This window comes from Myripristis murdjan, chromosome 5, assembly GCF_902150065.1.
Source record: "Myripristis murdjan chromosome 5, fMyrMur1.1, whole genome shotgun sequence".
Lineage (NCBI taxonomy): Eukaryota > Metazoa > Chordata > Actinopteri > Holocentriformes > Holocentridae > Myripristis > Myripristis murdjan.
This window is the reverse complement of record NC_043984.1, coordinates 12,223,825-12,246,279: the sequence shown is the minus strand read 5'-3', so window position 1 is coordinate 12,246,279 and position 22,455 is coordinate 12,223,825. Positions and strand designations below refer to the sequence as shown.

Below are 22,455 nucleotides of genomic sequence, written 5' to 3'. Positions count from 1 at the left end.
CTTAGTCAAATAGATAATTCCATCCAAAAAACAAAACTGTTTAGGTGTTAAGATGGCATATAGCCTCAACAGTAATAGCCTAATATCTACAGAATGTATATTTCATGTTTCTGTTAATGTTTTCCAAAAGCAGGCAGCAATATTTTAGAATGCTGATATTATTTTTCCTAACTTTTATCCAGCTACAGATTTTCATTCATTCCACTATGAAATGAAAATGAATTTCCAGAGACTTCAAACTTTCTTCACACCAGTATTCCCTCACTGTAATAAAGTCGTCCACATTAGTTTTCCTATAAGCAGCAGCAATGTTGTGTTTTCATGACTTGAACATGGGCGGAGTGATACACTCTCTAAAAATAGACCCAGGGGAAATGTTTGCTTTACACAGCCAATAATCAGTTCTGTGGCTTATGAATGGCAATGATTTTGTTAGCGGCAGAGGCAGAACATTATAAGGTGGTTGTTTCAACGAAAAAATCTAACTTGGGTATCAAGGGATTTCGATGATATGCTGCGAAATCTTTAGTACCCCCGCATGATCTGCAAGATGGTTTGTTGCAATGTAAAATGTGGCTCAACTATACAGTAGTAAACAGGCCAAACATTCAAAATCACTGGCATGGTCCTATAAAGCAAGGAATATCTAATTTCAGGATGAAACACTAAATTTACAACCAGAAATAAACCACCATATGGTATTTGTTATAAAGAATTAGCTTTAAATCTGATTATGTGAGTGCAAAAAATGAGTAAATGCTATCAGGCAGCAATATGACAGTGTTGTACAGATCCCTTTGACTTTTAAAATGCACATTTGGACACCGTGAGACCTTGCCTAATCAAAGTTGATGAGGCAGTTAGTTGAGGACGGTTTTCTAGGGGCTAAGGCAATGATTAATCAAGGACCTGAGCAGCAGCGGCCTCTCCACCTGCACACATTACAAGGTTAATCTATCCATTGATTAAACCTGCAGAATAAACCATTACTTCACTATAGATTTTTCTCCACTTGTGTGTGTTTGTATATCTGTGTGTGTGCGCGCGTTCTGCTGTATCCTAAAATGACAGCAGAAATTAAAGCACCTATAAACTCACATGGATGATGACTGTATGATAAATAAGCCCTCATATTGAAGCCACTCATACATATTTAACACAATATTATTTTCACATTTATTGACAAATGAAAATGTTTTTTTTCTTTCTTTCTTTTTTGTTTTTTAAACAAAAGCTTCTGTTGCTGCGGTAAAGCCTTCAGTATTTTCACAGGAGTATTAAAAACAAAAGACGTGTGTAAAGAGCTTAAATAGACATTCTACAGACATCTGCTGACATACAGCTACAATAAACCAGCGCTAAAAGGAAGAGGAGATTGCTGATGAAGACAAGAATACACACGTCTACAGCCACACAGATGACACACCTCGTTTGATCAAGGCAGGAAACAATTGTTCCTATAATCTGGTTATTATTTACTCTGTATTGTCTCCATAAGTAATTATATAGATAACACTGGTTCAGAGATTATCTACTATATTTTTACCTCAAAGGAACATTCCTCTTTCTCTCTTACAAACATAAATACAGACATAGAGTCAACAGAAACATCATGTAGTGCTTGACTTCAACTTTGATGACCCCATATCACATTGTTCGGCATGTGCGCTGTGTGTGCCATGTGTGTGTTTACACCGTGTGTGTCCATGTGGCACGCTCCTGGGCCGGGCTGTATAGTGTCACACTGCTTGCCCTCTGGGATGCTGCTTTAGAGGTGACCTAGTTCTCCTGATTATTGTCAGCAGAAGGCAGTTTCATCAGCATGCTTTGTGCCGAAGCACTCAACTGTGCCTTGGACCCTGGGACAGGCCAATTGGACTTGTGTAATGAAGCTCGACACACACACACACACACACACACACACACACACAGTCCCGCTGACGTTGTCCGGTATGGGGCAGCAGAATTTATAACAGCCATTTATTACTGTCTCCTTTATCAAGGAAATGTGATTCTTCAGCGCTATTCTGATGCATGTACCACCGTGCCATTATGGTCCATTATGGGGAGGTGACAGAGATGGAGCAGAGGGTGTTGATGGATGTTGGCGCGGTGCGGCCGTCATTACACTGCCTATTGAGTCTGTGAGACGCTTTGCACAAAATGGCCGTGAAACACCAACATGGCTCCCGTCTGAGGAGTAAATGAATCTGATGATCGGCAGAAAAACGTTTCCACATTCGCTTGCCGGAATTGCTCACCGGTCCTGTGTATTATGAGCATTGTAAGCAATACAATCACAACAAGCATACAATACTGCTGCAACGACTTCAGTGCCTATACTGTAAGAATGAGCAATATTTACACATGAAATGTATCTTTCAAGAAGTACTTAAGAAGAAACACAAAGGAGAGATGTAGAGAGATGCATCAAAATACGACCGAGCGTGAAGAAATATGTACAGGAATACCGTTACGCCCCCCCCCCACAGGAGAGTGGGTGAGTTTACATGAGTGTTGAGATGCTCCTACACTGGGCCTAGCAACTAAAGGTACTCTACAGAATATTCATCAAATACAGAAGCAACACCATTATCACATTCATATAAATAGTCAGTTATAAGCAAGAGTCACTTCGGTACTTTCGCATCCGTTCATGTGTTGAATAACAAAAACAGACCGCTGAAGACCAGCTTCACAATCAGTCCTTAACAACTCCCTTTAGAGGTACAGAGGATGTACCTTGAGGTCGAGACACCAAATCCCTTGGTATGAAAAGAAAAGAAAACGATTCGCTTTGTACGCTGCTCTTCATGGGTTCGGGGGGGTCCTTGGAAGTCCATAATTTTTTTTTTTTTTTTTTTTTTTTATAAGGCCCAGGAGAGAGCAGAGTGTCACAGATAGGGAGATATCAGTTCATAAGGGATCTCTTCCCCCTTTTCAATGGCATTGAGAAGAACAGAAAGAAGCCAGTGTCGCTGATTCCACTGTGATCAAAATGTCTGAGCTGCAAAATGGGCAGTGGAGAGGGAACGAGGGAGAGAGAGGGAGAGTCAGTCATTCAAGCCAGTCAGCCGGTAACTGCACGCTTATAGCCATAGGTGCTCTGCATCCCCATCTGTTCACTGCTTGAGAGTGTGGATGGCAAACCAAATGGCCCCAGCCGCTCTCTCCTCTCCTCTGGCTCTCTATTGGAAGTAATAAGTCACGTCACTGTGCCTGGCTGCAGCATCACAGCCCTGCAGTAATGCAGGAGGGAGAGAGACACAGAGAAAGAGAGAGAGGAAAAAGCAACAATGGGGGTATGTGGGCTTCATCTGGAAACAAAATGTCTTACGGGCTCTGCTACTGGCAGATTCTCCGTCTGTCCATCTCTCTCCTTCTCCCTGGTTGCTTAAAGGAAGCAAGCGGTCCTTCTTAAGCTCTGTCCTTGTCTGCCTCGGTCATCCATCCATCCATCTCTCCATTTCCAGGTCTATCCGCTATCCATCCTTCCCTCTGCCCTTTCATGCACTCCTAACTCTCACAGGCCTCGGCTGCCGTTGGGTTTCAGCTTGATGACCCACTCTCCTCCAGGGTTGCTGTTGTACAGATCCAGAAGGTGTGTGTCAGGATCCAGACAGTGCTCGCCTGTGTAACAAACAAAGACACACACACACACACACACACACACAATGTTACTGAAAGGTTTAGTTGTTGGAATTTTACAGGCTGCCAAACTACATGAGGGGTTCCTGTGGGTCCTCAGCAATTGAGGAATTGTTTAATTTCACTATAAATTCAATTAGTAGAAATTATTATGATACAAAAACTATATGAGTGATTTAATCTTTTTAATTTCACCACTTTGAGTCTGTTTGGGAGTATTGTGACATCTGGACAATTTCATACTTCCCTGATATGAAAATAACCTTTCATATCAGACTACCTAGAGCAAAAATCACTTTATATAGATGCCTGCATTGTAATGGGGGTTTGGAGCACAGAAAAAGTTTGAAAAATCCTGATCTAAGGATACAAGTACAGAGGTTTTTCACTTTTAAAAGAATTTCTTCACAAAGTTGAGCTCACTGAGTAACTTTTCTGTCCACTTCTACTCTTCACTGTGTCTGTGGAGCGAGCCTGCTCTCCTGTGTAAGTCCATGTGTGTAATAAGCATTTGTCTGCTCTGATAACTGCAGATGCACTGCCCGTGTCTCTGTGGCGCTCGCACAGTCCATTACGTAAGACCTTGCTAGCCTCATCAGCTCAATGAGCATAAAGACATGCAAATGTCAGAGCTGCTCCGATCAGTCGGAGAAAAACTCACCGATGTTCCCTCCCACTTCGTAGATGGCGCACTCTGGATAGGTGATGGAACCGTTTCTGTGGGGGAAGACATACAAAAATACATACATTCTTTTAATGATCTTTATTTTTACTGAAGGAAAACATTTTTAATATTGAACTATTTGTTTTTCACCCATCTCTGCATATGCGGCATGTGAACACCAACAGATAAAGGCTCAAAAATCAAAAATTCCTGCACAACAACACCATCTACCTCTGTCTACCTGATTTAAAATGCACTGTTTTGGTAGTAATTTTTTTTAGAGGCCAGATTCAAACCTGAACTGCAAGATGATTAAATCTGTATTTCTGATACAAATGCTGGGCCAGTCTATGATGGATTCTATCCTTCAAGTAAAGCCAAAGGTGCAAAACCTCCCTACACACTTAAATAGCACTTAAATGAAGAGGAGGCTGACATTAGCACAGGGTAATTGTTAATGTCCTGCATCGTACCTCCGCAGTTTGCCCTTGCCATTTTCAGGGGTGGACATGAACTGGCGCTGAAACTGGGCCAGCAGGTCTGAGGCCCGGGAGCTGACGTTGACCTGGACCTCCATGGTGCTGCTCACAAGATCCCCAACCTGGATCTTTACTGTACGGCACGGCTGCACAACACACAGAGAGGAAAGACACATCTGCTGTTAACAAACTGCACCCAGGAGCGATTTTTAAAAATATATCTGCTTAATAAATATTGTTATCCTCGGCTAAAGTGACTGGGCCCTATTTTTGGGATCCAAACGACTGTTGGGGACAAAACTTTTGGAATTGGCCCAGGCTCAGATTGTTACGAAGTGTCTGACAACATCATGGAAAGGATCCCTACTGAGCCAGATGTGTCTACCACCTTAACAGAAGTGTAGCTAAAGGACAAGTGTCGCTCTGAAATCCTGCATGAGGTGAGTTGTTGCAGAAAAACAACAGTAGCAATGTGAGAGCTGCAGAGAGGAGTCACCAGGAAGTTTGTTGTTTTGGGGTACAGAAGGTGTAGCTTAGTGTTATCTGAAAGTGAATTAAAAAAAATAATAATAATTTGACAGGCAAACACATGCCATTTGATTACACTCATTCTGTTCAATTTCAAAAATTTTTGTCCCATCAGTCATTTGGATCCCAAAGGTAGAAAAATATGGCCCGGTTTCAAAAATACTGCAATCATCCTTAAATAATGGCCACTCTTTTCTTGAGATGAGATTAGCCCAAGTGACTGAGGTTTAGGCTCAGCAATTTATGGTCGTTACTATGATTACTTTCCTGCTTCTCTATCAGTCCCAGTCACCATGTATTGGCTGGACCCTATTGCACAGGAAGTGTGTGAAGCAGTGCAGTGGAGCTGAACCTGCTGACCTCGGAGGTATTTTTATCGGGTTTGTCGCGGCTGTCTGTGTGGATCTTCCTCAACAGGTTCTTGATGCGACGATCGTAGAACTGGTATCGCCGGTTACTGTTCTCATTCAGCTTACGCACCTGGCTCATAAGGAAATTAGGAACCTGCAGAGAAAAACAAATGACGACATGTTTCGATGATTGTATTTTCTCATACAAAAGAAACATATTCTGAACCGAGTAAGCAATCTGTCACATTTATTTTCCAACCTCCAAGACAAAAACACGTGCATGAAACTGAAACTTTTGCCATGAATGTTGTTGAATTAGTCTATTAGGACAACAGCTTCAGGACTTCACAGTTCCTCCTGCCCTCACATATATTCGACTCCAATCACCCACCGTCCAGAGGAGGTCCTGGTAGCGGATGAGGAGCCTCATAATGTCCGCTGCCTTTTCCGCCTGTCCTTTCTCTGCACCCTCAGTCAGTCTGCTGGGCACGGCCTTGTGGAGGAAGAGGTTGGGAGCCATGATGGTCGCTACAGCCCACAGATTCATCCTGTTCTTCTTCTCCCGGGACACAACCTTACTGAGGAACTCGAGGAGCACCTGCAGTGAAGGGGGCAGCCATATGCATAATGTCATATACACAGACGCACAAAATCAAAACCACCTTACTTCAGCCATTTTGGAATCTGCCGTCAGTCATCAAAATGGATGCAGCATGGAGGCTTAGTGTTCCTGGCTCTATGTTTGACCATCGCGTTTGCAAAAGAGCAAGAGGCCACTTATACCGGAGTGCCAAGTGAATAAGCACAGGATATTACAGTGAATGAATCATTTCCAACACTTTTAAGACTGAGAAGCCTGCTAATGCACAGTAATGCTCAACTGTCTCCAGCTCAATGAAAGTAATTAGTTCAGGTGGGTTTAAACTTATGTAACAAGCCAAGCCTACAGACAAAATATGCCTCTGGATGCCATAAGCAGAGCGGACTGCTCACTTTCATCAGTAAAAGTGAGTCATGGGTAAAGCACTGCCATTATATAACCAAAGAGGGCTTAAATTGTGGATTTATGGCAGTACAACACTGTAATGCACTATGAAACTCTGTGTTAGCCTTCATGAAAGCATTAATTGTGATTAATTCCAGACAACTGCTAGCATGTTAGCTGAGAACCTGCATGAGAGACTGAAGGAAGAGTCATATAGTTTTCCCTCAGATGTTGTCTTGCAAAAGTCTGATTTAATACTTTTGGAGGTATTTGTGCATTATTTAATATTTAACTTGCAGTTTTTTAATGCACGCTGAAATATTCCTTTCAAACTTTCCTCATTTCACTTAAAGCAGCTTTTAGGCTTTTACTGCAGGTATTTACTGCTCTGCTATTGGCACGCACCATGCTATGCACCATGTGCGTGCCACTGCCTTTACAGCCTCATAAACAACATGAAGAGACAATGTGGAGGAGAGTGGTATTGGTATCTTATGTCACTGTAAGTGACATAACATATAAAGTATTATTTAAGTGAAGTGTTGTGGAATGTATATCGTGCCAGTGTGTGTGTGTGTGTTTCCAGTCTGTACCTTGAGTGTGTTCCTGTTGGGCTCAGGTAGCAGCAGGATGAGCAGGTTCAGCATGTGGAGTTTCTGCTTCAGCTCTGAGATGTCTGGAGGAAAGAGAGAGCAAATATCTGATCAGACTGATCTCACACACACACACACACACACACACACACACAGTCCTCATTTCCTCTGTGTTTGGCTTAAGAATAATGGGATGTGTAAAGATTAATGGCAGTGTGACAGGTGGCCATTAGGTTTGTTAGCTTATGTCTCCGTGGTCACACATCATTCATCACTTTTCACCGAGCGCTGATTCCCCTCAGCACCTTTACTTCAGCTGGTCATCAATCAGATTATATTAATAACAATGCTTTTTTTTTCTTAAAGTCAAACTAATGCTCAAGCATCTGATCCTTTACGCTGGGTTGTCACTGTAGAAGTATTGTGGTGTTGCAAAGCCACCAGTGAAACGCCTTTCGACTTGTTCATCTTGATGTGGAGAGAGCAGAGAAGGTAAGTGTCACACAGCGCTGTCAACAAAGTAAAGAAACTTAACTGTGATGGGAATGACACTGAGCTGCCAGGCTGAGTGGGCAGCAGATCGGTTGACTGAGCAGAGTAAAGGAGGAGAGGGGGAATGGATGTGTGTGCATGTACTCATCGCAGCTCAACTAGTCACAGGAGCACCTGAACACGATCTGCCCTCCACATCATAAAAACATCAAAAATGAACGACAGAAATATTTTTTAGTCACTTCAAAAACGTTTTCATCTGCATACTGATGAAACTATACCATAGAGCTGGTGCCACCAATTAGCAGACTCTGCTCCAGGTCGCAAAACAGTTCCCAAACTTTTTTATAGTGTTGTGGTTTGTTGTGAGTACTGTATCTCTGTGTCTTGTGCAATTTTGTCCGTTATTTAAATCATTGAACCACCTTGGCTAATCAAAGCGACTGTACAGCAGGAGGGGCTTGTTTCCAGAGAGAGAGAGAAAAAAGCAAATGTAGGTCATGCCTAATGTTACCTCAGTTACAGATTACTGATAGATGCTCAGGTTCAATCCCCGCAAAGAGTGGTGCAACATCATTTAAGTTTATTCTGTGATTATACAATATGACTTTATTTCACTTTAACAAAATAACATAACAACAATGTTGAGGCAAAATGTGCATGTGGGGATCAGAATGTGATTTAGATTTTGTAATTAGTTACAACTGGGGCAGGTCATCAACCACCAGCTGTTAAAAGACAAACCCAAAGCAACAAAAATCAGAGGCTTCACGTGGTGTGATTGTGCTGGGGTCACTGACCTCTGACGGCGCTGAAGGTGTTGAGGTGCTCGGCGGTGAGCAGAGGGGATGGCAGCTCCCTGATGAACTTCTTGAGCAGCGCAGCCGCGTCGTTGGGACTGATCTCGTCCCAGCTCACCGCCCCGGAGTAGAAGTTGCTCTCCAGGTTCTGCTGCAGCAGCTGAAGACGGGACAGAGAGATGTGATGAATGCTGGGTCATACACAGAAAAACTGTAGGTGCTAAGTTAACTGTTTACAAAGCCACACTAAAGCCACAGTTTCAAAGTTTCAGCTCTATGAGAGGACAATAAACTCTCCAATCAACACTTTCCAGCCCTAAATATTTTTCTCTGAAGGACATATGGCATAAGACATAGAGAAAGGCATAAATTATGTTACAACTGAAACTGGTAATATAATGCCAGCCTAATAAAAATAATACATAATTTCTAAAAATTAGCTTACTGGCAATATGATAATGCTCTGTTTGGACAGGGTTATATGATCAGGGATTAAATACTGAAGATCTCTACTTGTTCTGGGCTAACTGCGTCTACTTTTTGAGGGAAAGCCTGGAGTGTTATATTCTGCTCATAGCACAACATGGACAACATGAATTTTTGAAGTTATGAGGAGTTTAACAGATCTTTTAGCTGCTGTTTCAGGCTAGGTCACAAGCAAAGACAACTTAAAAAAAAAAAAAAGAATGAATAGTGTATTTCCTTCATTAGACATAAAATATAATATTGCAAAATAAAAACAAATGTTTGTTAGAAATAGAGGCTGTAATGTTTTGGTCAAGTATCAGTGCGATAAACTAAAGAAGAATAAAATCCGAGATAAACAGGGAATTCAGGACATTTTCTCTGAATGATTATTGCTGAGAACTCCATGACCCACGAAGTTGATTGATTGACCTGTCTTAGTCATTTGTCCCCTTTCTGTCTTTTCCTCCCTCAGAGCTGAACAGCGCCCTCACCTGACGTTTTTTTTTAATTTACTTGATAGACCATCAATATGGAATGAAATATCATAAGGACTGTTTGGCAGCAGCAGCTGTAAATAAGTTTATTGATTTTCTCTCACATGACATTGCACTTTTAAATGTCAGCTGTAAGTAAAATAAGTAAAACTGGTTTTCCACACTGACATCTGAACATTTCTGACATTTTACATGGTCAGTAGTAATTTAGCTGCCTACATGAAACAATAATGAAACATTCTTCAGCATATTGGACACAACAGCCAGTTACAGAAAAAAAAAACGACGGCAAACCTTGAGATTTTTTGCATGATACTAGCACTGTGTGTTATAGAGGATCCAAATATTTCACCTTGATTCTGGACTGAGACCCTGGAACCCGCAGGATCCCCTCAGAATCAACTCCTTTCTTCTCCAAAAAAGACAACAGCTGCAGAGAAAGTGGGGGAGGGGGATAGTGGAAAAAAACAGAGATTTAAAAAAAATATATCTGAGTCAGAGAGGGAGAGGATATCTCTGCATGGAGTCAAGCATCAGTAGATATGAATCTCTTGCTTGCCTCTGCTGGTTATTCCCTGTAACTGCTGCCACATGCAGGGTGTGGTCAAAGAAATTCACACACTGATGGCATGCATACTGATACTGTGTGAAGAAGTGCTGTGAGTGTCTCCCACAAAGGTACATTGCACTGAACTCATGCTGGGCAAAACATGGTAAAAGAGTTACAAACTGTCCTGTGTCGTTTAACAGTCATATTTCAATTTGAGTGCTTGAAAAAACACACACACACACACACACACGCACACATACACATACACATACACAAATGACTTAAAGAGCCTGTTTGAAGTCGTTAGGGTGAGTGGATAAATAACTTAAACACACCTAAATATGTGAGACTACATTCACACATGAAGCTTGTGTCTAAAGCTGCTTCTTATATGCCATCATTTCATTATTCCTACTTCAGCTAGGACAAGAAGGTCACTTGGTCGAGTTTATTATATATTTTCTCAGATGTATTTTGTGGGTGCTCACCGCCTGCAGGAAGAGAGGGGTCATGGTACTGGGCTTCAGTTTCTGATCGTTCTCCAGCAGTGCGGCCAGCGGCACCCCGAAGAGCACACTCTCTGTGAAAGAGAAGAGTTTCATTTAAATGTCAAAAATTGCTCTCATCACATCCTGAGAATGAAAGTCAACTACGAGCTTCAATATTAAACGATGATAATAAATATTAGCGAAAAACAGCTGGCAACTCTTGCCAAACTTCCCTTGTCCCTCTGCCTCACATCAGCATTTAGTTTAAAAACAGCAGGTAGGGAGCCTTGCCCTGTGGTGTGTATGTGCGCGTGTGTTCATGCAGACGTGTATGCGCATGTTTCTTAGCGTGTCTATGTGTGTGTGTAAAGCTGCCTCCGCATCCGTGACCATGTGTTTACTTGACATTGCTTTGACTGACCTTGTGTGTATGTTGAATGTCAACTCATCTGTTTGCTGGTGTTCATATACAGTCTGCCTGTGAGTGTGTGTGAATACGTATAGGCCTTCATCCCAACCTGTGAGTGCTAATGCCTCCGTCCACTTGTAGTGTGTGTGTATTTGTGTGCACATGTACAGTATCTAAAATCTATTTTTTGGTTTGACTGAAAAACAAGATTAGCTTTCCAAAATCCCCCCACCCAAAAAAACCCCAATTAATATATGGTATATTTTTGTACGTTTAAATTTGATTTGGGGGCAATTTTGTACAGAAAATCAGGCACTGTCTTCAGTATAGAGGCAAAGGCCGATTTCAAAATCTGCTTACTGACTTGTACATTGGATCAAATTTATAACTCATGATAAAATGTCTCGCCTCATCAAAAATAACATTACTGACCTAACATTAACTTAACCATCAAGGCTGTGGAGAAACAGGACAAAGTGGCAGAGGAGGGTAGCATTTTCTGCAGACCAGCCAAGAGGCTGTTTGACAGCAAATAATCGCTTTGCTTCGATTTAGTTGTGTCATGGTCAGAGAGTGTACGGTGGTCAGCAGGGACAAATCTGAGACCAGGTAAAGCCTTAACACACTATATCTTATATCTAAAAGTTACCAGCTAGTGTGGTAATTAGTAGCTGTTAATTTCAGAACCTGACTACTTGTGAATGTGTGCATTTGCATGCTTCTGTGTTGTGCATGACTGTGGCTGCACAGTGTGCTTGATTCCTGTTTACAAGTGTGTGTGTGTGTGTGTGTGTGTGTGTCATCGCTGCCATACCTGGTATTTTCCTCTTGCAGGTTTTGTGCCTCTTGACCTCGAGCTCCAGCAGGTCGCACAGCGCTGTCATGTCGATGAGAGCCAACTGACGCACCTTTTTCATGTCGGTGTGGGACAGATCCTGGATACGGGTCACCCCTAGGCGGCACTGAGGGCAGATCACCCTCTGAGAGGTGAGGGGTGGGGAGGAGGGGTACAGTCAAGCAGATAGATGGAAACAGGAAGAGAGAGGAGCAAGAGAGAGTGGGCAGAAGAAAGGGGGATGGTGGAGGAGGAGAGGAAAATGTATAAAACAAAGAGACCTTGTCCAGACATCTACATGTAATTGTTGTACAGTATGTCGCTTTACACCATTCTTGTTCTCATTTTACACTCCATGCAGTTCCAAAGGTGTCCATGCATGAGGAAGTAACACGTGTTTCAAGTCCACTAATTCCTCTCTCTGTGAAAAGAGTTTATTTAGCCAGGAATAGAAAAATAAATCAGTTGGACTCTGTAACTCTATTCAAATAACAACTCTCCTTTTGTTCTCAGCTAATTCCTTCATTCCTTTATTCTGCTTAACCCTGTTATCTAAGGAGCACTGATTAGAACTGGCTTAAAATAATAATTCTGTGTGTGTATGTGTGTGTGTGTGTGTGTGTGTGTGTCTGTGTGTGTGTATGTGTGTGTGTGTGTGTGTGTGTGTGTGATGTCTCCACTCTGAAAATGTGAACCTACACTGACCCAAAGCCCAAAATAGCTCAGTTCAAAATAAGACCATTTTTGTGAATCCCAATCTGAATCTGAAAAACTGAAACTGACTGAAAAAAAAAACAAAAAACAACAACTTTTTAAGTTAACTGTGTGATGGAAATTCTACCACACTTCTACCACGCAAATTGACAAGAAACATTTATCAAAACGTTGGAGACTGGACTAAAAACGTAGTGGATGAATGATCTTAATGTAAGGCCATGAGAGACTTTACATACAACATTTAAGATTTGAATGTAGCTTTTAGTTCTCAAATCTTAAATACTGTATCTTTCAAGGGCTTACTAATTTTAAAGAGTTCCTGCCCAGGGCCTAAAGTTAAGTTCAATTACTTTTAGATAATTGCCATTACCAAAAAATTAATTCTGTCCTGGTAAACAGTGAAAACCAGACAATTAAATCTTGTCCATCATATCCCCTCCCTTTGCACCAAATTGTTTTGGCATCTTCATAAATGTTGTAGTTTTTAGATGCTTCATTGGTAGGGCTACAGAAATAGTATCTAGTACTCTACTCTAATGTAGTTAATGCCATGCTCTAAATATTTTTACTTGACCTGCACCTTGGTAAACCTATTTTTCCACATGAACTGTTTCAGTCATCACCTAATGAAATGGGTGTGTGAGTGACAAACTGGAAAATACAGGTCACCTGTTTCCTTAAAGTGTCCTATTTATAGAATGCACCGGCATATCAGGGCATCAGTGGAGCATTCATGAAATTCTCCGTCTTCCCCTTTTTTGAAAACACCTTTCAAAAGTCCGAGCTACTTCAGAAATTCCCTGACCAACCGGACTTTCCAAAACCTGCATGCACCCTGGACAGAGAGACAAAGGAGGGGGCAGAGAGTTGGGGCCTTACAGGCAGGGTGCCGTCCTCTTTCCTGCGGTGGCTGTTATTCTGGGGCAGTTTGGCCTGTTTGAGGAAGATGACGGCCTGTTCGCAGTAAGCCACATCTGTGATGAAGATCTCCTCTTTCGGTGCACCCCGCTGCTGCTGTTCTGGGGTTACTACTGACCAGGAAACACACACATACACCAATCAATTAGTGTGATTCATTTAGTGCAAATCAAGTGTTGTTAACCAAAATAAATGAAATGGCCACACTCCATGAGGGGAAGAAAATGAAAATGAAAGCAACTCCACAAATAAACGTGAGAAAGCCATGCCTCCCTTGCAAAGGTTTATCTCTCGTAACAGTCAAAAGGGAAGCAAAACCATTTTGTCAGCAGGTCAAGAATCACTAATGTAAATGAAAAGAAGCAAGAAAAGGGCAGCTGTCATCATCATCACCATTTTATCTGACAGTTATCCTCAGGTTCATGCTTGCCAGGTTGCACCTCTTCTTGACAGCAGTCATGAAAATATAACTAAAGTAAGACTAACTTTTGGTTCGCCTAAGGATGCCAACCTGCTGCATGCTCTTAAATCTTCATCACTTGAGCTATAATTCACCCGTCCTCCAGACTTTGTTAGGATTATTTTCTTGTCTTTCTTTATGTATTGTATGTATGTAATAATGTATTTTATGTATACAAACATTAATATTATTCCCCAAAAACTGATGTACGGCAAGTGAAATCTGCTCTGTAAGGACAGAGGCTTTCCCCAGCAACAGCAGCATAAGTGAGGAGTAATGGGATTAATCAGAATGAATTACAAGATAGATAAGAGGGCTGTGACCTGACAGGAAAAACAACCACTAATCGGCCCCTCTCAATCTGCTGCTCACCTGACTTCTTGTGGTCTGATTTTTAAGATACGCAACATCTTTGGAAGTTTATAATTTATTCACTTCAACAGTTGAATGCAGTTGCTCTGTTCCAATTCAACAAAGGGGGTGAAAGTGTGGCGACAGACTTGTATTCTTTGATTTCCGATAATTAGTTAGAATGTGATGTTTTACTCACAGGATGCTGGATGGTTACTGCATATTCCTGTTTGCATTGTACAAATGTTGTACACCTGGTTTAAAATGGCTGTGACAATATTGCCATTTCATTATTAATTTCTATAGCTGCCAATTTTGATTTTGGCTCACAGTGACTGCATTATGCAGCTCTTACCTGAGAGTGGTGTTTTGGCAACCGACGCCATACTGTTTTGGGCAAGGTCCTCGCTATCCTGAGACTCAGGGAGAAGCGTCTGGTGAAAAGGAGAACATTTAAAGTTAAATCAACAACAGGGAATGGGAAAAATGCTGATATTTATTTATGTCACAAACACGTGTAGAGTATTTTTGCGGGAAATAACATCCATTGAAAAGTAAGTGACATCTGCCAATGAGTGTGACGAAGACACAGTAGCACTTCTCCTTTTCTCCACCACTGGGAATACATGTTGTGTTTTATTTTGTCATGTGAGCAGATGGATGAGGATAAGAAGTGTTTTTCAGTGATAAACGACTGATAGGAATCAGAACAGCAGTGTTTCCACTTCCCTCTCAGGGCTGCTCAGACAGACAGCGAGGACAAAGCATGGCCTTTACATGTGATTTGCCTTTATTCTCACAGGCCAGCTCCTCGGCATGCAGTATGACAGCAGAATGCACTGGGATGATAATAGGTCCCTCACTGAGTCCTGACAGACTCCAGGGGACTGGAAAGCTGTATGTGCTTGTGCATAAAACCATGGCAGAGAGAGGCTCCGCTTGCACATAAACATGTAGGTGTTTTGCAAAGGGAAATGCAGGAATAGAAACCAGGGCACTGAGGGAAACTAAGCTTAATCACAAAACTGATTCTCTTGGTGCTGGAATGCATACAGTACATGTGTACATTACAGGTGGATGTTGTTAAAGCACAATATTAAAAAAATGTTATATGGTAAGTCTTCAGTTTTCTGCTATGTGTAGATCTTTTTAAAGCATGGATGGCTGTGTAAAGGTTATCTTCAGAGTTTATTCTTTAAAAAAAAAGAGAGAGAGAGAGCAAGAGAGAATTATGTACTGAGTAATAATCCACTGATTCCCAAAGGACCATCTTTTTTTTTTCATTTATCTGCTTGCACCCCTCCACTGGGAGGTCAGAGGTCAGAGGTCAGGGTCAGCTGCCGAACATAACCATTTTGCTGCGAGTGATTCACTGTCTTTGAAGGCAGATACTTGCTGTCACGCGGGCTTGCATGTAAATAATTCAAATAGACTCAAAGACTCAGAGATTTAAAATGTCCTGACCTGAGCGATGGGGGAGTGGAAGATGTCGCGCACGTCACGGGGCGGGGGCTTGTTCCTCTTGCGGAGCGACAGTGTGTAGGAGTCCAGCCGACGCTGGACAGCCTCAGCTTGGGTCCGGGTCAGAGTGGACAGCAGAACAGCTTTGTCTACATCCTCGCTGTCCTCACTGATGAGCGTTGACAAACCGGCATCGGCCAGCCACTGCTCCTCCTGCTCACCCTCTGGGACACACACAGAACAGACATGAAAGATTAATGTGCACATGGATGTGAACAGGAGGAGATGAAACCTAATAATGTTAAAATACCAAAGTATGTACTTGTAGTAAGTGTGATAGCTACATTTCTTATTGGTGTAGTTCAAATTTAGCACAGGAGATGGTGAGTAGAAATGTGTTGGATGTTAAGAGTACCGACACATTCAGGTATAAATAAAGGTGTGAGCCGCATGCTTAAACAGAGATTCAGGGATACATGCACACACTCACATGCGAACACAGATAAAGACGTGAGAGAGGTTCATGTGATACCTCATGTGATACCAAAAAGATCACTGAGCAATAATGGGTGTAATTAGATCGTTTGAATAGACATAGAAGAGCATTCCCATCAATTCAGCATTATTCATGACCATTTGGCTTTTTGCATTTAAAAGCTGCCTGCCACAGAGAGTTTGATAGTGTTGCCATGGCGATGAGCATTGCTTTGCTGCATGAGAGTCACAAGGCTGATGTGTTGCCATGGCAAACGCATTATTTCATGGAAGATTTTGGTTTTGAACAGCAGCCACCTAAACAGCACAAAAGGAAACAACAAGGCGGTGCTCCGTCTCTCCAATATAATTGTTTGAGCGCAGTATTTACCCTCTGACTGTCTGGAATCTCTCCTGGTGCCGTCAACGTCTGTGTAGCCACTCCCCTGTCGAATGGTCTCCACCTCACTCCAGAAGGAGTCCAGGCACAGTTTGTCAGGGTGCTGCTCCTGGTCCTGGGACGACGGTGTGTGCGCGGCGTGTGTGTGTTCAGCGGCTGCCTGGTCCTGCGGGCTGGCCCAGGGCTCCACGTTCATCTCGGTGGGGCTGGGATCTCTGATGCAAACATACACACACGTATAGAAATCCCACGCACGCATGCACACGATGAAGCACGCAGACACAAACACACAAAAACACAGACACACCCACACACAGAAGAAATGTTGAGGACTGGAGCGATGCAGGGATGGTAAATCAGCCAGGAGAGCCCAGAGAGATGAAGAGACAAAAAGAGGAGGATGGAGGGAGGGCCGGAGTGAGGAGAGAGATGCCGAGTGTGGACACAAAGGGGGGTCTCTATTGTTCTTTCAAAATGTGGCCTGAAGGCATAATACCTTGTATAACCACTAGATGTCACTGCAATGCTGTGATGGCTATTTTTTCTGAGGGTCACACCCTTTTCCACTGAAACATCTCAGAGACATTCATGTAACACAATAACACTGCAAAACATAATGATGATGCAATGTCCATTCAATGACATAAACAACACATGGGGGGAAAAAATCACAATTCATTTGAATTTCCTTTGAATTCAGAGTCAACACACCCTCAACCAACAACAGTGAATATTGGACTCAAACAACAATAGGACACAAGTTCAGCTGGCAGATACTATCATCCTTGAGCACTAAAATGCAACTGATAACACAGACAGGAAATGGTCAGCTGACTCACTTGACTGGTGTGCAGTTTAGCCACATTCTACAAGTCAGCAAATCTCAAGACATTTCATCCTGTCATCTGTGTATCTGTGGAATGAACACAGTGCCAGCTTGATGGCTTATCATGCCAACTTGTCCACTTAAATGGATACTTGCATGTGAGGAATGACTGTGGCTATAAATGGAGACACAATGGCCTGGCACCTGTCCAATAAATCAAAACCAGAAACGACTGACATGCCTTGGGTTGTTGTCATGATGAATGCATCTGCCAGCTCCTCAGAAATGAGCCACCATCTACAAGGAAGTGCGCCTTTTGGCCCATTTTAATTCAATAAGGTTGACTGTCAGAGCAATCTCTTCCACATCAGTGCTTTGACATGTTAAACCAGTTTCATGGTGCAAGCAGCTCTGGTGTCAGGAGTTGCTAGTTTCGACTAGCTACTTAGCTCTTTGTGAAAGCTTCTTAAATTTCTTGGACAACAGTAATTAATGTGATTTCTGTATAACAAAGGGGCGGTCTTACACTAGATCTTTATGCGATTCTAGCTGAGTAATATTACATCATGCACAGATGAATGGTGCAATATAGAGTAAAAAAATGCCAGTATCAATCTGAGGTCATTTGAAGCTCTTTAGATCACAGATGAAATTAAAACAATTCTCAAGTGTTCAATGCTAGGAAAAATGGGAAATACTATGGCCTTTACTATTTTGCAAAACACTATGTTTAAATTGCATTGTAGTGTAGTGTAGGATCAGTGGTCGAAAAAATACCAAAATCCTTCACTTGAATAAAAGTAGCAATACAATAATACTCAAATAAAGCACAAATCCTGCATTCAAACTCTTACCTACATAAAAGTTAAGAGGCGTCAGAAGGAAAATGCACTTAACTGTCCCTTTCAGAGCGTTAAATTAATGAGGCATTTTTCTCAGTAATTTAACACTCTGGCAGGAAGAAGTATGGTATTTTAACTCTGTAGCTCTAAGTGCTCCATATTCTGTTAACTACTTTCAACTATGACAATGCATCATATTTTATGTTTTGCATGTGGAAGCTTATTCGGCAAAGTAAGTAGTGAGTACAGCGATCAGATCAACGTAGTGGAGTGAGAAGGGCACAATTTGCCTCTGAAATTACCTTTGAGCAGGATGCACTGCAAACTGTAAGAATGGCCTTCAACAACAGTGCCAACTTCATCTGAAAGTTGGCCTTCAATATTTCAGTTCCTCTGAGATTGTTTTTTTTTTTTTTTTTTTAATAATGTCCAACGTGATTTTATCATAACCACAAAGTGTCTAAATAAAAACTATACATGAAATTTGTTTTCCCTTCGAGTAACACTCAGATGACCCAATGGACAGAGCAATATGAACATAACAAGGCCTCTCAGCTCGCTGATATCCCCCTTTCACACACAAGTGTCCAAAGCGAAAACCCATGCTAATAACCTGCTGCTACTATTGGATAAAATACATGAAGCCTGCGAGATTCGAGGTCTGCAGATAGCAAGCCCACAGCAGTAGAACCTGGAGCTGTTTTTTGTAGTTTTTTATTTTTACCACACGCCCCTCATGTCATTTAAAACATCACTACTGACAACATTGCAGACAACACTTTTACCAACACAAAGTTCTGTCTCTGCAGACCTACCTGGGTTTTTTGATGTGAGTGGCTGGCTTCAAACGCCTGCCTGTCTGCTTTGGCCGGAGCCTGAATCGGTTCAACCTGGTGCGTGAAAACTGCATGGTGGGGTCGTGCCTAGTCACCATCAACTCCTCTCTGCCTCCCATTTCCACAGTGTTAGAGCAATCCAGTCCAGCACAAAATCTAGCTTTATCCAGTCCTGACGGTTGAGTGCTATGTGAGTGTGTGTAAATCTGTCCCCTGCTCCAGATTCTCTGAGTGAAACTTGTGTGTGGTGCAAGAGGGCGATGCTCAAGGTTTTACGGGGGCCTGGAGCTTTGTGGCGTGTTTGTGAGCTGAGTAAAGCTGGAGCTGGAATGCAAGAGGGAGTGACGACTCCGGCATATCATCAGGTCATTCACACCTGTCCCCTCCCTCACTGCGCTGAGTGACACACCCTGCCTACATGCTTGAAGGCCAGCAGCTTTCTCACAATTTCAAACAGGAATAGAAAGTACACTTTAACACACTAAACCCTCTCTCACTTGCTGAAACACAATGTGGAAATTCCTCCTGCTGGTCCAGTTGGGGTCTAACGGAGATAAAAGATCAACTCCCTGGCAATACGAGTTGACTAACACTGACATGTATAGCTAAAGGCTTAGTATTGGCCTTCTACTGTATGCAACTCTAATTAAGCTGTAATTAATCAAGGATCCTTTGTTGTAAGGATTGGGCAGTTTGTCTGCTTTTCTTTGCACTATTACATTCCTTTAATTACGTTAATCAATGGATCACAGGATCACGGATGTTTTACTGACACATTTAAATGACAAACACAAAATTAGCTGCTGAACTTAAAATGCAGACAGCTAATCTTACCCGAAAGCAGATATCACATACTTGAGTTATGACAGCTCATGACACGGTATGCTAGTTCAAATCAAGCCAAAAGCAGAAGACTGTTGTAACAATCACATTCCCACTTGTAACATCCTGGTTCGACTTCATACCTGAGCATGGCTTTTGTGTGCGTGTGTGTGTGTGTGTGTGTGTGTGTGTGTGTGTGTGTGTGAGATTGTAAATGCTACATAGTGAGGACCAGAACACATTTCTAACCAACAGAGTGGGATATTTTTGGGAAGTGAGGAAATTCTGGCTGGTCCTCACAACTGCAAAGGAAAATTCTGGCTTAATCGTTAAGGTTAGGGTTAAGGTTAGAATGAGGTTTAGGTTAAGGTTAGGGTGAGGTTAGAATGAGGTTTAGGCTAGGGTAAAGGTTTGGGTTAGGCATGTGTTGGTTATGGTTGAGGTTAGGGAAAGGCTGTAGAAGGTTGTAAAAAATGAACAGAAGTCAATATAATGTCCTAACAAAGATAGAAAGATAAGAACGTGTATGCATGTGTGTGTGTGTGTGTGTGTGTGTGTGTGTGTGTGTGTGGAGGGGGGGGGTGGTTGAGTGAGAGAGGAGAGAAAGACAGTGTTTCTCTAGTTCCTGATTTGAAACAGGCCTATCAACATTGCCTGCCAAAGGTACTGTGACCCCCCCCACCTCACCCCACCCCCGCATAAACCTCTCATCCAATCACATTCATTCATTCATCATCTTTTTTCTGCTCTCCTGTCATGTTGATGACATGCTATATCAAGTGCTGATATGAGCCCAGAGGCAACATCTGGAAAGATGTGGAGGACAAAACTTCCTGTTGTTTTGACATTCATGTAAATGCAATGTGAACTATAGAGCCTATTCATATATAAACATGTAAGTTTTCTCGCCCACCTCGGATGATTCATTTTAGTCAGCAGCACCTTGTCTCTTGCACTATTTGAGAAGATATTTTTTTTATCCATAAGCTGACATAAACAGACCCGAAATGTGCCTGAGGCCAAAATGTCATGTTTTAATATTTTTCTGTCAATCATAGCATGGTAAACAATGTTGGGAGCTGGTAAAGTATTTCCAAGAAAATTCAAACCACACAACAGGTTACAAGGATGAGCCTAAGCAGTAATTTATTTCACCTTCTACTGTACATTATAGCATTCTGCTTTTAATCCAACTATAAATCAAGACAAAAGCTAAAAAACACCGCAGCTGTAATGCTGTGGCAGAACAAAACCAAGAATGACCTCAAACTAAATATGCCTTCAAACTTTACCAGAGAATACTCCCTTAGGACAGACAAGAAAGAGGAACGAAGACAGTGAAGAGTCTGATTTGGCGGGCCTCCTGGTTTTGCCTCAGGAACCTCAAGAGGGAAAGCAGCCCTGCTTTATTTTTAAACCTGGTTAAAAAAACAAAACAAAACAAAAAAAACTCTCCACCATGCCAACAAGATATAACACTCTGCAACAAAAGAAAAGTGCTACATGCTGCTGTTAAAAGGAAACTGAAAATGGGGACTATTGAAAATGTCAGTGTGTTGCCTTGTTGACTGGCCTTCACATTACCACAGGAAACTATCTCCTCTCAGAAAAGACTAATCGAAAGGTCAACCTGCAACCTACAATTTGTACACAACTTTGTGGGAAATAACACAAAGTAACCCCAACCACCAACTGTGGTCATGAAATACGCTAATCCACCCAGTCGGCGCTGAAAAAGCGGCTGATACTGAGAGCAACACAGTGTTTAATCCTCGTGGCTGAATTCCACTGCAAGCCTCTTAGCTCCCAGAGAATGCAACAGTTAGGTCATCCAGCTTCGAGAAAGTGTTTTTTTTTTCTCAAGGTCTGTCACAGCAGTTGGATTTGACCCCAGATAGAAAATTAGGTTTAAAACAATAATTACAATAATAATTACATAATGATGGTTTTGAATCACAGTAAGCCTATGAGGTCCAAAACTCTGTTTATAGAACAAGTTTGGGATATGAACTATGAATAACAATCAGACCAAGAGACTAGGAGATACAGTGGCCCCCTCATGGACTTTATATCTCAGTCACCAATGCCAAACTGTGGAGTTGCAGAGGAACACTGTTTTAATACCTTAACCCAGCTCTCAACCCTCTCTGGTGCAGCCTAATACTGGTAGCCTAGCATAATCCAGACCTGAGTCTACAGCCACAGCAAAGGCTTAATCCTACCTGGGCTTGGCCCGACCGCTGCCTCTGCCCGCGAGGAGCTGCCGGGCTGCCGATCCGCTTCTCCCCCACGGCATCCTGCGCTCGTCCCCCCAAATTGTTGTGAGCAGTAGGAAACAGCAGCTGCCTGCCCCTGGCAAGCTGTTTCCTTGTAATCTCCTCAGTGCATAAACACATTAGAACAAGGACAGTCTTACTGCACTGGCAGGCACGTCACTGCATCGCATCCTGGGGCAGGAAGGGAGTCCGAGCGCCTGCATGGGGGGGCCGGGGAGGGACAGGAGCTGAGTGGCTGAATGGCCCACTGGGGTTGGGGCACAGACCGAGGTGAGACACTGTCTGAATG

At 42.4% G+C, this 22,455-nt stretch overlaps 1 protein-coding gene across 3 annotated transcripts; it reads right to left on the bottom strand.

The window, feature by feature from the left end:
- Positions 1-1,200: 1,200 nt before the first annotated feature.
- arhgap40 (Rho GTPase activating protein 40) lies at positions 1,201-22,231 on the bottom strand. 3 transcript variants are annotated; one of them, XM_030052331.1, is made up of 15 exons: positions 22,113-22,231; positions 16,556-16,779; positions 15,694-15,914; positions 14,585-14,663; positions 13,380-13,531; positions 11,763-11,928; positions 10,540-10,631; positions 9,854-9,931; positions 8,540-8,699; positions 7,248-7,330; positions 6,061-6,267; positions 5,680-5,823; positions 4,786-4,937; positions 4,310-4,365; positions 1,201-3,630 (listed from the first exon to the last, which is right to left on the bottom strand). In XM_030052331.1, exons 1-15 carry the CDS (start codon positions 22,184-22,186, stop codon positions 3,524-3,526), a joined length of 1,995 nt encoding a protein of 664 aa, XP_029908191.1. In that variant the 5' UTR covers positions 22,187-22,231; the 3' UTR covers positions 1,201-3,523. The 3 variants fall into 3 exon arrangements, with proteins under 3 accessions (XP_029908191.1, XP_029908189.1, XP_029908190.1); XM_030052329.1 differs by lacking the exon at positions 22,113-22,231 and adding an exon at positions 19,048-19,380; XM_030052330.1 differs by lacking the exon at positions 22,113-22,231 and adding an exon at positions 19,048-19,380 and having other exon boundaries at positions 13,380-13,528.
- Positions 22,232-22,455: the final 224 nt, after the last annotated feature.

What these genes read in the sequence shown, in the direction of transcription:
- arhgap40 (XM_030052329.1), bottom strand. Translation starts at nt 19,187, where the DNA reads ATGGGAGGCAGAGAGGAGTTGATGGTGACTAGGCACGACCCCACCATG. An exon ending in CTGCAAGAGGAAAATACCAG is followed by an intron (nt 10,632 to 11,762) that starts GTATGGCAGCGA and finishes TCTCTTTCACAG; the next exon opens with AGAGTGTGCTCTTCGGGGTG. An exon ending in GGTCTCAGTCCAGAATCAAG is followed by an intron (nt 8,700 to 9,853) that starts GTGAAATATTTG and finishes TCCCGTCTTCAG; the next exon opens with CTGCTGCAGCAGAACCTGGA.